We start from the raw sequence: 16,170 nt of genomic DNA, 5'->3' as shown, positions 1-16,170 counted from the left end.
AAACACATGAAGACACCATATATAAGTGGAAACCCCGAAGGGATAAAACGACGAATTTCAGGCTGAAAGTGATGTGAAGGCAAGTTGTTACTCCTTATTACATCGGATTTTTGTAGGCTCCAACCTACAAGAGGCTCTTACCTCGAAGGAAGCTCCAACTCCCATTGGTTTTCTGTAGGTTACAACCCACATGAGGCTCCTACCTCAACAGGCTACAACTTGTTCCTTTTCAAGCTACAACATAGAAGGGGACATAAATATCTCAATCACAACATCATGTTACAAATACTGGTTACCTCATTTACATTTCTGCTATCAAGTCTACTAATGCACTCCTTCTCCTTTTCACTTTGCATCTCTTTCATTGTTGCTAATCCTCTTTCTCATGCAGATTGTTTTTCTTCAAAAAAACTTCCTTTTCCATTCTCCATTTTACATTTTATAAGCAAGCCAACTTGGTTGTTTGTATTCTTTGCAAGAGTATGAAATGAAACATTGTCCCTTAGACTTCCAAAAACTGCTCACAAGCTTGTCTTTTCACTTCCAGTTCTGAAAATTATTTGTAATACAAAATAGAGCTGAATTAACAACTCATTCAATAATACTTACAAGAGACAAATTAGATTTGTATTATCTACATTTTCCGTTCAAAGAATATATGTATTTCAGCTTTTGTCTCAATGTTTAGCCTTCACATCGATTAGCATAGCCTTTACACTTCACAACACTTTCAACCTTTTATATTCAACATTTATGTACACTTTCCATTCAACATAAATTATCACTAATGTGCTTAGTGACATCAATAACATTCATTGGCATTAATCAATCAACTTAACTTGACATTAATGCTAATATTTCCAACAAGCACAATAATGAAAAATCATGTTACAAGAAGTCCTTATTGACATTCAAATCATAAGAGTATATATCTTAATCGATTAGTGTATCAACATCACTCAAGATAGAAACAACAAACTTATCTTTTGAAAAATATTGATGCCATGGCAATTATGTCTCATGATAACAACTCATCGTGGAAGTGCAACATTTTACAAAGGATTGAATTAGGATGGTCATATTCGTTTATGATTTGACAATTTTGCTCAACACTCAATGATTCATATCATCTTGTATCATGAACTATGACAACTCCAAGAACATAGAATGATGAAAAACATCACAAGCCAAGGAAATAAGACATTAAGTCTTTTAATAAATATGCTTTGAGGATAAACCATTTCTTAGGCAGTAGATAATGTAATCAATATAAAAATATACATATCATTAAATGGAATATATCTATGTATGTATGTATGTATGTATTACTAGGGTGAAAACTCATTGGAGCAATTTGGGCGAGGCCCAAGATCAAACCTAGTAGCTATCACTATAACACGAAGAGTATATCCAACAACCCGTAAACTAGATATACCAAGAATTTATGACTTAACAAGAGCCGAAACTCCGTGAGGGTGGGGGAGCCTACTCCTTGAGCCTTATCACAACAGGCCAAAAATGTCCCTCGTGGGATTTGAAATTGGGTGGAGGGAGTAACATCCCATTATGCTAACCACTCGGTTGTGACACGAGAAGACAAATGATAATTAATAAGTAATAATTAATGACAATGAAAGAACAAGTCTAAAAAAGGACATGTCTCTTAATGAAAGGGAACTCCCACTTAGGTATATATATGGGGTCGTCATTTGTGTGTGTGTGTGTGTATCTTAAATGTATATTTTTATATTCCAAGTCTTTTGGATATTTAATTTGTAAGCCAAGTTTGGTTGTCACAGATTCAACATTAGGGTCCTTAACATCTTGATGGAGTTAAAGGTACTATTTTTGAATGCCAGAGAAGAGGGTTGATTATTCAGGTGAAGGTCTAAATGAGCCACAATGTGCACAACTAAACACTACAAGGAGGCTAGGATTCCTTGCTCCTGAGAAAAAAAGGATTGATAATTTTCCACATTCTTGCTCCTAAGAACAATTTGGCTTATGTTGGATTCAATTTCTTAGTCATAGAGGTTGAGTAATTGGTCCCTAATTCTAGTGCAAAACTATCCCCAACCTAATTGGAGGCTAGATGCTTCTCTCTGGATCATCTTACTATCATGCACTGTAGAGAGTTGAACATGCTAACAACCTCTATACTTGTTCAACATCCTTCATGCATTGATATCAATCCTTTTGTAATCACCTTCAATTCATAGAACACAACAACAATGATAGTGGTCCATGGCCCTACTCAACTTCCCACCATTAATCCAACATATCTTAGAGTTTGTGATGCCACCAAATTCTATATGAAGGCATCACAAAACCTAAATATTTGAACCCCATCTTGAAATCTTGATTCATGAGGGCACCTTCAATGACAAGAGAGGGCAGTAGTAATACTAGTGTAATTCAAAAATCCCACACACTAGAGCCTCAACAACCATGGTACAATGCTTCAACACACAACAGGAGGAGCACGTATGTGAGGTAGAAGAAGGAAAAAACAAATAACATGGCTCCCAAATATTAGTGTCATGACAAGGAAAAGGTGCCACATAAGGTCTCCCATTCTAGTGTCATGGATCATCATGGGGGAGCATTTGGAGGTGACCTTACTTCCCCTTTTTTATCCATATTACACCTTCTTCCACTTTGTCCCATGATTGTAGGGGCATTTGTCTAAAATTGGAGAATTTGGAAAGGAAACATATTCAAAGTTCAATGCTAAGGTGGCAACACTTTATATGATTCTACTGAGGTTAACATTTGTAAGTAATGTTACACATAGAAGGGTTTTAATAATTGTCATCCAATCGCCAACTCCTATGGTTTTTCTAATCACTATGCACTTCATATTTCTATGTTTAGATTTAAAAAAAAAAAATTAATTGTGTAGTGGGTTCCAATGCTAATGCATACTCTATGGCTTTCATCTCTCTAAATTATAGGTAACCCTTACCTCTATCTCATTTAAAAATACAATATTTTACAAACAAAAATCATTAATTACTTTTTTTTAAACATAGTGGGATAACTTATCATAACTCAGTGGTCAAACAGGCATTGGGGACAACCATCACTAGTTGTTATTCGCAAATGTAGTCTGACTCATCATTGATATTCAAGGAAAACCACATCACATGGAATTAACCGATGATGGTCCATAGAGGGTAGACTTTCACTCTTGCCAAATGCCTTTAGGTCGTTGACCTATTTCCTTACCTCCAAAGATGTCGCTCATGGGATTTGAAATTGGGTGGAGGGAATAACATCCCATTGTGCCAACCACTTGGTTGTGATACGAGAAGACAAATGATAATTAATAAGTAATAATTAGAGATAATGAAAGAACATGTCTTAAAAAGGACATGGTTCTTAATGAAAGGGCACTCCCACTTAGGCATATATATGGGGCTCTCATTTGTGCATATGTGTCTTAAATGGATATTTTTATATTCCAAGTCTTTTGGATATTTAATTTGTGAGCAAAGTTTGGTTGTCACATAAACAACCTTAGGGTTCTTAACATCTTGATGGAGTTAAAGGTACTATTGTTGAATGCTAGAGAAGAGAGTTGATTATACAGGTGAAGGCATAAATGAGGCATAATTTGCACAACTAAACACTATAAGGAGGCCAGGATTCCTTGCTCCTAAGAAGAAAAGGATCAATGTTGTTCAACATCCATGCTCCTAAGAACAATCGAGCTTGTGATGGATTCAATTTCTTAGTCATAGAGGTCGAGTAATTGGTCCCTGATTCTAGTGCAAAACTATCCCCTACCTAATTGGAGGCTATATGCTCCTCTCTAGATCATCTTATTATCATGCACTGTAGTGAGCTAAACATGCTACCAACCTCTATACTTTTTCAACATCCTTCATGCATTGATGTTAATCCTTTTGTAATCACCCTCACTTCATAGAGACCACAACAACAATGATAGTGGTCCATTGCCCTACTGAGCTTCCCACCATTAATCCAACATACCTTAGAGTTTGCAATGCCACCAAATTCTCTATGAAGGCATCACAAAACCTAAATATTCGAACCCCATCTTGAAATCTTCATTCATGAGGGCACCTTCAATGACAAGGGATGGGAGTAGTAATACATGCGTAATTCAACATATCCCACACACTAGAGCGTCAACAACCATGGTACAATGCTTCAACACAAAACAAGAGGAGCACGTACGTGAGGTTGAAGAAGGAAAAAACAAATAACATGGCTTCCAAACATTAGTGTTATGATAAGGAAAATGTGCCACATAAGGTCACCCATTCTAGTGTCATATATCATCATGGGGGAGCATGTGGAGGTGACCTTACTTCCCCTTTTTAATCCATATTACACCTTCTTCCACTTTGCCACATGATTGTAGGGCCATTTGTCTCAAAATTGGAGAATTTGGAAAGGAAACATATTCAAAGTTCAATGTTAAAGTGGCAACACTTTATATTATTCTACTAAGGTTAACATTTGTAAGTAATGTTACACATAAAAGGGTTTTAATATTATTATCCAATCTCCAATTCCTATGGTTTTTCTAATCACTATGCACTTCATATTTCTACATTTAGATTTAAAACAACTTTTAATTTTGTAGTGGGTTCCAATGGTAATGCATACTCTATGGCTTTCATCTCTCTAAATTATAGAAAACCCTTACCTCTATCTCTAATATTTTACAAAGAAAAATCATTAATTACTTATTTTTAAACATAGTGGGATAACTTATCATAACTCAGTGGTCAAACTAGCATTGGGGACAATCATCATTGGTTGTTATCCACCAATGCAAGTTGACTTATCATTAGAATTCAAAGAAAACCACATCACCTAGAATTAATCGATGATGGTCTGTAGAGGGAAGACTTTCACTCCTACCAAATGCCTTTGGGTTATTTACCTATTTCCTTACCTCCAAACACGTCCCCCATAGGATTTGAAATTGGGAAGAGGGAATAACATCCCATTGTGCCAACCACCCGGTTGTGACACGAGAAGACAAATGATAACTAATAAATAATAATTAGTGATAATGAAAGAACATGTCTAAAAAAGGACATTGCTCTTAATGAAAGGGCACTCCAACTTAGGTATATATATATGGGGCCCTCATTTGTGTGTGTGTGTATGTGTCTTAAACAAATATTTCTATATTCTAAGTCTTTTGGATATTTAATTTGTGAGCCAAGTTTGGTTGTCACAGAAGCAACATTAGGGTCCTTAACATCTTGATGGAGTTAAAGGTACTATTGTTGAATGCCAGGGAAGAGGGTTGATTATTAAGGTGAAGGTCTAAATGAGCCACAATCTGCACAACCAAACACTACAAGGAGGCTAGGATTCCTTGATCCTAAGAAAAAAGGATTGATGTTGTTCCACATCCTTGTTCCTAAGAAAAATCAGGCTTGTGTTGGATTCAATTTCTTAGTCATAGAGGTCGAGTAATTGGTCCCTACTTCTAGTGCAAAACTATCCCCAACCTAATTGGAGGCTAGATGCTTCTCTCTAAATAGTCTTACTATCACACACTGTAGAGAGATGAACATGCTACCAACCTCTATACTTGTTCACATCCTTCATGCGTTGATGTCAATTCTTTTGTAATCACCTTCACTTCATAGAGAACACAACAACAATGGTAGTGGTCCATGGCCCTACTCAACTTCCTATCATTAATCCAACATATCTTAGAGTTTTCAATTCTGCCAAATTCTCTATGAAGGCATCACAAAACCTAAATATTTGAACCCCATCTTGAAATCTTGATTCATGAGAGCACCTTCAATGATAAGGGTGGGGAGTAATAATACATGTGTAATTCAAAAAATCCCACACACTATAACCTCAAAAACCATGGTACAATGCTTCAACACACAACAGGAGGAGCATATATGTGAGGTAGAAGAAGGAAAAAAGAAATAACATGGCTCCCAAACATTAGTGTCATGACATGGCAAATGTGCCACATAAAGTCTCCCATTCTAGTGTCATAGATCACATGGGGGAGCATGTGGAGGTGACCTTACTTCTCCCTTTCTATCCATATTACACCTTCCACTTTGTCCCATGATTGTAGGGACATTTGTCTCAAAATTGGAGAATTTGGAAAGGAAACATATTCAAATTTCAATGCTAAGGTGGCAACACTTTATATGATTCTATTGAGTTTAACATTTGTAAGTAATGTTACACATCGAAGGGTTGTAATAATTATTATCCAATCTCCAACTCCTATGGCTTTTCTTATCACTATGCACTTCATATTTCTATGTGTACCCAAGGGAATAATGTAATAATGGGATGGGCCATAGTAATAAATAAGGTGGTTAACCCGTATCATGTGAAGGACCACAAGTAGTTTGTAATAATGTAATGGGCCCATGGTATTAGATAGATGGTATTGAGGGAACCGTGGTAATGACCCATGGTATTGTATGTATGAGACCTATATAGAGGCTAGAGACTCCCCATTGAGGGGTGTCAAGGATTATTGTATGAACATGCATATGGCTTGTGGAGTGCTCTCCTTCCTTAAGGAGTGAATGTATGGTGTTGCCCTACCTTAAGGGTTTGATCAATAAAGTGAATCATTTCTATCTATTTCTATCTTATTATTTCTGGGTATATTTGTATTCTCATATATTTTTGGATCATATCTATAACAAGTGGTATCAGAGCACTTTCTTGGGCAAAGTGGAGCATTTTTTATTTATTTATTTTTATTTTTACAGGAATTTTTTGGGTCAGCGAGTTTGCAGATCAGATATGTACATTTTGGTGCAAATTATTCAAAATATAATTGTAGATCTAGATTCTTTGTGAAAAAATACCAAAGTTCAAAAAAAAAATCAGCCAAATCAGAGTCCGGATGAAGGAGATATCGCTGATCTAAAAATCAGTGGTGTTATAGACATTTTTCGGGGTGACGAATTTTCAGATCAGATCTGTATGATTGGGGGGAAAATCTACAAAATCTAATTGCATATTTGGATTCTTTGTGAAAAAATACCCAAGTTCAAAAAAAAATCAGCCAAATCGAAGTCCGGATGAAGGAGATATCGCTGATCTAAAAATCAGTGGTGTTGTAGACATTTTTCGGGGTGACGAATTTGCAGATCAGATCTATATGATTTGGGGAAAAATCTGCAAAATCTAATTGCAGATCTGGGTTTTTGATGAAAAAATACTCCATTAAAAAAAAAAATCAGTCGAATCGGAGTTCGGATGAAGGAGATCTCGTTGATTTAAAAATCAGTGTTGTTGCAGACATTTTTTGGGGCAGCGAGTTTGCGGCGCAGATATGTATGTTCTGGTGCAAAATCTACAGAATCTAATTGTAGATTGGATTGTTTGTGAAAAATACCCAAGTTCAAAAAAAAAATCAGTCGAATCGGAGTCCAGATGAGGGAGATATAGCTAATTTAAAATCAACGATTTTTTTCAGAATTTTTTTTTATGACGGTGAGACAATTGCAGCGCGGATCTAAAATTCCAATGTCTAGATCGGGATTTCTATCACATGGGAAGATGCAGAATAGTTGTTCCATTTCCAAAAACTGGTCATAATAGGGATTCTGAGCAATATTGACTAAATTGTGACAATTTCAAATTTTCGCCAATTTTTTTTGTGATGGCGGGCCTCGATTAGAATTTGAGGAAGATATACAAATTTGATGGCTCTAATCCAGAAATATGGGTAGCACTAATGGAAGAATATTTCTTTCTGGAACGCATCGTAGATGATGGAACTAAACTAAGTTTGGAAAACCTTTACTTGAACCAAGAAACATGGCAATGGTGGCAGGGGCATTCTAAATGCTATCCAAGGAAAATTACTTGGCAGATGTTCGCAAAATCCATTTGTGACTACTTTAACCCTAAATCTAATTTTTTGGGACCTCTTACTAAGCTCAAACGGACAGGCACACAACCTAGCAAAGATTTTATTGGTACAGGAAAGAAGGAAACCAAGAAACCTAAAGGGCTATTTTCTGCTAGTATCTCCTTATTGTAGGTTCATGGATTGATTCAGAAGGAGAAAATCGTTGTGTCTATAAATCCTAGTTGCAAGCATAATTTTATCAATGTTAATTTGGCAAAAAAATTGCAAGTTCCAGCAAAATACATTGAAAACATACAGGCTGATAATGAGGATGTTCAAGTTTATAAAAATTTGAAGCTTTCTATGGATAAGTATATGTTGCATTGTGACTTTTATACTTCAGATATGGATAACATGGATGTTGTTTTGGGATATCCTTGGATGGAATCTGTGGGTACTATCAATATTAATGTGCAGAACAAATTCCTTAAGCTCTGGTATAAAAAGAAGGAAATTACATTGCAAGATATTTCCATTAAGACCCAAACAGAGACTATGGAGGCAAGAGCACAAAGCTCTAATGACACTTACACATCAGATGTTGAGCCTTTGATGGTTGATAATCAAACACAAACAGAGGTTGAAGCAGAAAATGTTACAGGTACTGATACATCATAGGAGGACTCAGTGGTTGAAGTAATATTGGAAGATAAGAAACAACAATAGGCACCACAACATGTACCAGATACTAATTAGGCTCCATTAGGTGGTGAATTAAAGAAAGATACATTGTTGGTTAACACTTCAGCATATCACCACCCACATCACCCCGCAAGAAAACAACCAACAAGATGGCAACGAATTAGCCACAAGGACAACAACCCCCGCATGACAGATAGAGAGGAGCGAAGATCCACCTACTACACATCAACACAGAAGAGTTGCCAAGGTCAACTTCCATCTCAAGCGAGTGAGGCACCAACGAGATCAAGGGTTCACCTTTCTCTTGAATGGCTAGATGCACTTACATGGTACTAGTGGACTACTCTTTTGAGTAGATCTTATTATTTTGTTTTTCCCATGTTTAGGGGACAAAACATGTTAAGGGGGGTGTAATGTAGTATACCTAGGGGGAATAATATGGGGTAAAAAGGGAGGTACCCAAGGGAATAATGTAATAATGGGATAGGCCATAGTAATAAATAAGGTGGTTAACCCGTATCATGTAAGGGACCACAAGTGGTTAGTAATAATGTAATGGGCCCATGGTATTAGATAGATGGTATTGAGGGAACCATGGTAATGACCCATGGTATTGTATGTATGAGGCCTATATAGAGGCTAGAGACTCCCCATTGAGGGGTGTCAAGGATTATTGTATGAACAGGTATGGCTTGTGGAGTGTTCTCCTTCCTTAAGGAGTGAATGTATGGTGTTGCCCTACCTTAAGGGTTTGATCAATAAAGTGAATCATTTCTATCTTATTATTTCTGGGTATATTTGTATTCTCATATATTTTTGGATCAGATCTATAATAGATCACATGTGGGAGCATGTGGAGGTGACCTTACTTCCCCCTTTCTATCCATATTACACCTTCCACTTTGTCCCATGATTGTAGGGACATTTGTCTCAAAATTGGAGAATTTGGAAAGGAAACATATTCAAATTTCAATGCTAAGGTGGCAACACTTTATATGATTCTACTAAGTTTAACATTTGTAAGTAATGTTACACGTCGAAGGGTTGTAATAATTATTATCCAATCTCCAACTCCTATGGTTTTTCTTATCACTATGCACTTCATATTTCTACGTTTAGATTTAAAAAAACTTTTAATAGTTTAGTGGGTTCCAATGCTAATGATACTCTATGGCTTTCATCTCTCTAAATTATAGATAACCCTTTCCTCGATCTCATTTAAAAAAATAATATTTTATAAAGAAAAATCATTAATTACTTATTTTTAAACATAGTGGGATAACTTATCATATCTTAGTGGTCAAACCGGCATTGGGGACAACCATCATTGGCTATTATCTACTAATGCAGTCTGACTCATCATTGATATTCAAAGAAAGCCACATCACCTGGAATTAACCGATGATGGTCTGTAGTGGGAAGACTTTCACTCCTACCAAATGCCTTTGGGCCATTGACCTATTTCCTTACCTCCAAAGATGTCCCCCGTGGGATTTGAAATTGGATGGGGGGAATAACATCCCATTGTGCCAACCACTCGATTATGACACGAGAAGACAAATGATAATTAATAAATAATAATTAGTGGTAATGAAAGAACATGTCTCAAAAAGGACTTGGATCTTAATGAAAGGGTACTCCCACTTAGGTATATATATGTGGCCCTCATTTTTGTGTGTGTGTATGTATCTTAAATGTATATTTTTATATTCCAAGTCTTTTGGATATTTAATTTGTGAGCCAAGTTTGGCTTTCACAGAAACAACATTAGGGTCCTTAACATCTTGATGGAGTTAAAGGTACTATTGTTGGATGCCATATAAGAGGGTTGATTATTCATGTGAAGGTCTAAATGAGCCATAGTCTGCACAACTAAACACTACAAGGAGGCTAGGATTCCTTGCTCCTAAGAAAAAAAGGATTGATGGTGTTCCACATCCTTGCTTCTAAGAACAATCAGGCTTGTCCTCGATTTAACTTCTTAGTCATAGAGGTCGAGTAATTGGTCCTCGCTTCTAGTGCAAAAATATCCCCGACCTAATTGGAGGCTAGATGCTTCTCTTTGGATCATCTTACTATCATGCACTGTAGAGAGATGAACATGCTACCAACCTCTATACTTGTTCAACATCCTTCATGCATTGATGTCAATCCTTTTGTAATCACCTTCACTTCATAGAGAACACAACAACAATGATAGTGGTCCATGGCCCTACTCAACTTCCCACCATTAATCCAACATATCTTAGAGTTTTTGATGCCACCAAATTCTCTATGAAGACTTCACAAAACCTAAATGTTCGAACCCCATCTTGAAATCTTGATTCATGAGGGCACCTTCAACGACAAGGGAGGGGAGTAGTAATACATATGTAATTCAACAAATCCCATACACTAGAGCCTCAAAAACCACGGTACAATGCTTCAACAAACAACATGAGGAGCACGTATGTGAGGTAGAAGAAGGAAAAAACAAATAACATGGTTGCCAAACATTAGTGTCATGACAAGGCAAATGTGCCACACAAGGTCTCCCATTCTCGTGTCATAGATCATCACGGGGGAGTGTGTGGAGGTGACCTTACTTCCCCTTTTTTATCCATATTACACCTTCCACTTTCCCCATAATTGTAGGGACATTTGTCTCAAAATTGGAGAATTTGGAAACGACACATATTCAAAGTTCAATGCTAAGGTGGAAACACTTTATATGATTCCATTGAGGTTAGCATTTGTAAGTAATGTTACACATAGAAGGGCTTTAATAATTATTATCCAATCTCCAACTCCTATGGTTTTTCTAATCACTATGCACTTCAAATTTCTATGTTTAGATTTAAAAAAACTTTTAATTATGTAGTGGGTTCCAATGCTAATGCATACTTTATGGCTTTCATCTCTCTAAATTATAGATAACCCTTACCTCTATCTCATTTAAAAAAATAATATTTTATAAAGAAAAATCATTTATTACTTATTTTTAAACATAGTGGGATTACTTTTCATAACTCAGTGGTCAAACCGGCATTAGTGACAACTATCGTTGGTTGCTATCCACAAATACATGTTGACTCATCCACATCACCCATAATTATTATTTTTTGCTAAAGCAAGAGTCGTACCTTTGTTATCATTAGTTCGGAAAATAATTTACATAAAATACAACCGTCCACGTGGAACCATGGACCAAGTAAAAACTACTCTCTAAAAACCAAGGGCATCGAGTTAAGGGTAAAAACCCCGAACCCTACCAACAAAACCGTAAAACCCTCAAATGCCAGACAGTATCGAGGCCATATGGTCGGTCCATCGAAATCTGAAAAGGGACCAAAATTACATGATATCGGGTTTGAATGGGGGAATAACACTCAAACAAATGAAATACCCAAAATCCTCAAATCCCGCCAAGAAACGGAAAAAAATCCGCAATCGGACTTGCAACCTTTAATCTCAACCGTCAAAACTCCTAACATCACCCATAATTAACCAATGAAATGAAATGAAATTATTTTAACGTTCATGAGGCTAAAGATAGCCTATGGGACACATTGCTTCTCCATCTGGTTCTTATATTCGACCCTTTTCCTCTGGAGTCTCACAATAAACGCTCATAGCTTCTCGACAAACCCCTCACTGAATAGATTATCCCAAGAGCTAGCTACCAGAATATTTGCATAAATTTCCGTGCTGTCTTTGAAGGCCTCACATTCTAAAGTGAAATGCTTTTTTGTTTCCACTTTTCTGGAAGAGCAAAAAATACATACTCTTTCCTCCCACACTTCTTTTGGCCTTTTCCATTGTCGTGTTCACAACGGAGTTGATGAAAATTAGTGCTTAATTGTGCAATAAGAATTTTGGCTCTCCAAGAAATATTGGCCCCTATGTACACTTTTTGTTGATGATTATGAGTGGGATTAAACTCTTCAATATAGTACTTCTTCTTTCTCTCTAACTCCTTCTCCCAAGTACGTTTGTAGTACTTATCCATAACAAAAGTTTTTATCTCTTTACTGTTTGTGGGACACATGCTCAAGCAAATACCCCATTTATTAAACCATTTGTTATTTTGCTACTTCCAAATCTTCTTTCTTTTGCACAATATGTCATTAAACACAACCTTTGGCCATCTGCGCTCTTCCATTTGCTCATTTTTTTTAAATACCTTATGACTTGCACCATAGCCGTTGCTTCAATATGAGCAACCCCTGTTTCGTTTAACAAAATAGCATAAGAAACTGAACTTTTAATTTTGAATTTATTTGTAATCAAACACTTCTAAATAATGATCCGTATAAGATAAACTTTCACTCTTTCCAAATACCTCTATTAACTTATTTACTTATCTCATATACAAAGTGCTCTTAACCAATTTACTTACTTACTTACTTTTGGACCTATCTCATATACAAAGTGCTCTTAACCAATTTACTTACTTTTGGACCCATCGCTTTTAAAAGGAAATCATGCAAATACCGACAGATTCATTTTGTGATGAAGAAATCATAGGCATGCTCTTAAGGTCCGACGGTCCCTTAGTGGTCCAAAGCTTCAATGGACATAACGTGAAGTACGTTTAAAAGATCTGCAAACCCATGATGCGAACAAGAGTGGCCACTATACTTTTCTATTATTCAACGATGATGTTCCGTTAAGCTGGTTAAATCTAAACATGTTAGACTGAAAGATTTTCGTAGCAATTGTTGCAGGTCAAGAAAAGAATGGCCATATTTAGAGGCAGACTCACGAGATTCAAAAGTAGCAGGAATGGCTGTAGCAGCATTACATGCAACGTTATTACAAAAAGTGAGTTCTTTCACTCTCAGCAACAATTTTCATTTCCATTTAATACAGAAGGGAACAATTTCATTACCCATTCACAATTTTTTCAACAGCAATGCATACCTCTTTATTCCATGCATTTAAACTCAAATCTGAGCCATACCCACGACCAATTTCACAACCAAAAACAGAGAAAACGCCCCCTTCCTCTGTTGTCTGTGAAACCCGCGTCACAGATTCGATTCCTATTCAGGCCAGAGAATTTAAATTCGCTGAGCCATTTTGGGGTCTGCACTTCCTTTTTTCAAAACCATGATCTTGTTAGAGGCCTGTGTACTGTGAATCAGCCAGCTAGAATTGCCTTCTCAGCTGATGATGCAGAAGAATTTGTGAAGAAAACATGCTCGTTCATCAAGAAACGACGGTGGCGAGCCCTGAATTCGGCTGTATCTGAACTGACCCCATCTGAGTTTCTGCAGCTTCTGCTTGGATGGAAAGCAGACGCCAAATTAGCACTGAGATACTTCAAATGGGCGGAGAGAGAACATGGTGTCAAGCACACTGCCGAATCATATTGCACTCTGTTGCACATTTTGGCCAGGGCCAAGAGACATGGAGCTGTCCAGGTCCAACTTCAACACATTATAAGCCAGGAAAACCACTCAACAGCTGCGTTTTTCCATACGCTTGCGAAAACCCGCAATCGATGTCCATTGAACCCTGCGATTGTGGATATACTTATTGTTGTCTATGCACAGAATGATATGCTTGCAGAGGCTGTGGAGGCTATCAACAGGTCACAATTTTATGAGCTTAGCCCATCGATTATTTCATGCAATGTCCTGTTGGATGCTTTAGTCAAAACGAGACAGACAGAAATGGGAAGAAAGGTCTATTGGGCATTGATCAGGAGGAGGATTACTCCGAATGTCAATACGTTCAACATAGTGATTCATGCCCTCTGCAAGGAAGGAAAATTGCAGAAGGCTACTGATCTATTAACAGACATGCAATCGTGGGGTTGCTCTCCCAATGTTATTACATATAATACACTCATTGATGGTCACTGCAAGAAGGGTATAATTGGAAAAATGTATAAAGCAAAAGAGCTTCTTAACGAAATGTTGGCGAAGGGATTATTTCCTACCCAGGTTACTTACAACACTCTCATTGATGGTTACTGCAAGGAAGGAGACGAGGCTGCTGCATTCAAGATGCTTGAGAAAATGAAGGAAAATGGCGTTTTGCCCAATGTTGTCACTTATAATGCACTAATCTGTGGACTGTGCAACGAGGATAAGACCGAAGAAGCTTTTAACCTGCATGGTGAAATGCAAGAAAAAGGTGTGGTACCTAGCATTATTACTTACAATGCACTCATTAATGGACTTTGCAAAAATGGGCAGACAATAAAAGGGGAAGAACTCTTAGATGAAATCACGAGAAAAGGTTTGGTTCCCAACTCTGTCACATACAACACACTAATTGATGGATACTGCAAAAAAGGTGAAATGCAAGAGGCTTTTCGGTTGCTGGAAAGTATGATTAAGAAAGGTATTCATGCCAATGTCTCCACATACAATGCCCTCATGAATGGCTTTTGCAAGATAGGAAAGATGAAAGAGACTGAGAAACTCCTTGATGAAATGGCAGAGAAAAATGTCAAAGCTGATGTTATTACATATAATATATTGATCAGTGCCTTGTGCCAGCAAGGAAGAACCCCAAAGGCTAACAAGCTCTTGAATGAGATGTTGGAAGTTGGGCCAGCTCCAAACTACGTGACCTATAATACTTTGATGAATGGTTTCTGTGAGGAAGGTGATATTAAGTCGGCTTTGAGACTGCGCAAGGAAATGGCAAAAAGAGGTCGATGGGCTAACATTGCAACATATAATGTACTCATCAAGGGGTTGTGCAGAAAGGGAAAAATGCAGGATGCTAATGAACTTTTGAATGAGATGCTGGAGAAGGGTATGACCCCTAATCACGTCACCTACAATGTAGTTCGGGAAGAAATGATTGAGAAAGGTTTTGTTCCTGACATTGAAGGGCATTTTACTTGATATTGTCTTTAACAGCATAGAAAACAATTGAGGTTCTTGCTGTCAGTGTAATCTGAGGCATGCATGCAGTTGCTCTGTGACTATGCACTTATGAGGTGAGTTTGATCTTGATTCTTGAAGATGCGTTGTTTAATCCTTAAGGTAATTTTTTTGTTTTCTTTTTCTAAGTATTGTGACTATTGTAGGTAACTATTTCAATGGGCTTTGAAGGACTTCAAGGCATCCAGTGAAAACAAGAACTAGATTCTGAGTGAACAACAATGATGGAAGGGAAGATTTTGGCTTTAAATGGTACGATGTCACATGCAGGGCAACTCTGTTTTGGTAGATTGCAGGGTGATGCTGTAAAATAACTTAGATACTCTGTTTTGGTAGTTATTGCAGGGCAACTCTTCCAGAGAGCTTTTCTATTTCAATTTTCCCCTTAATGTTTCTCTCATGTCATGTGTAAAATGTTGATTTTCCAAGGTCTTTTCGACAAAAGAATCAACAGATGGCTCTGCTGACTTGTTTTTTTGATTAGGATAACCTCTTATCTATGACTGCTGTTGATTATATAATATATTTAAGAAAATTACCCTCTTAAGTATTTGATTTTGAAAACTAATTTTGATGTTTGATACCAGCTAGGGTCATGACCATAATGAACTGCAGATACAATCACACATATCACCAAATTGTGATTTGATGATAGAGATCTCTAGTTAGGCAGTACACATCATTTTCTTTTTAAGTTTATCAGATTTAGTTTTCAGGTAAATATGGGCCTAAGATGTCGAGTGA

The 16,170-nt window shown here is 37.0% G+C and overlaps 1 protein-coding gene across 1 annotated transcript; it reads left to right on the top strand.

The window, feature by feature from the left end:
* Positions 1-13,019: 13,019 nt before the first annotated feature.
* Positions 13,020-15,961, top strand: LOC149207896 (uncharacterized). Its single transcript, XM_089395889.1, has 2 exons — positions 13,020-15,482; positions 15,573-15,961. The coding sequence occupies exon 1, from the start codon at positions 13,261-13,263 to the stop codon at positions 15,385-15,387; it is 2,127 nt and encodes a 708-aa protein (XP_089252015.1). The 5' UTR covers positions 13,020-13,260; the 3' UTR covers positions 15,388-15,482; positions 15,573-15,961.
* Positions 15,962-16,170: the final 209 nt, after the last annotated feature.

This window comes from Pinus tabuliformis, chromosome 1_2, assembly GCF_031772625.1.
Source record: "Pinus tabuliformis cultivar Carrire ecotype Pingquan chromosome 1_2, CPIR1, whole genome shotgun sequence".
NCBI classification, from domain to species: Eukaryota; Viridiplantae; Streptophyta; class Pinopsida; order Pinales; family Pinaceae; genus Pinus; species Pinus tabuliformis.
This window is presented reverse-complemented; position numbering and strand designations above follow the sequence as displayed.

Coding starts and splice junctions, on each gene's coding strand:
- LOC149207896 (XM_089395889.1), top strand. CDS start 13,261: ATGGCCATATTTAGAGGCAGACTCACGAGATTCAAAAGTAGCAGGAAT.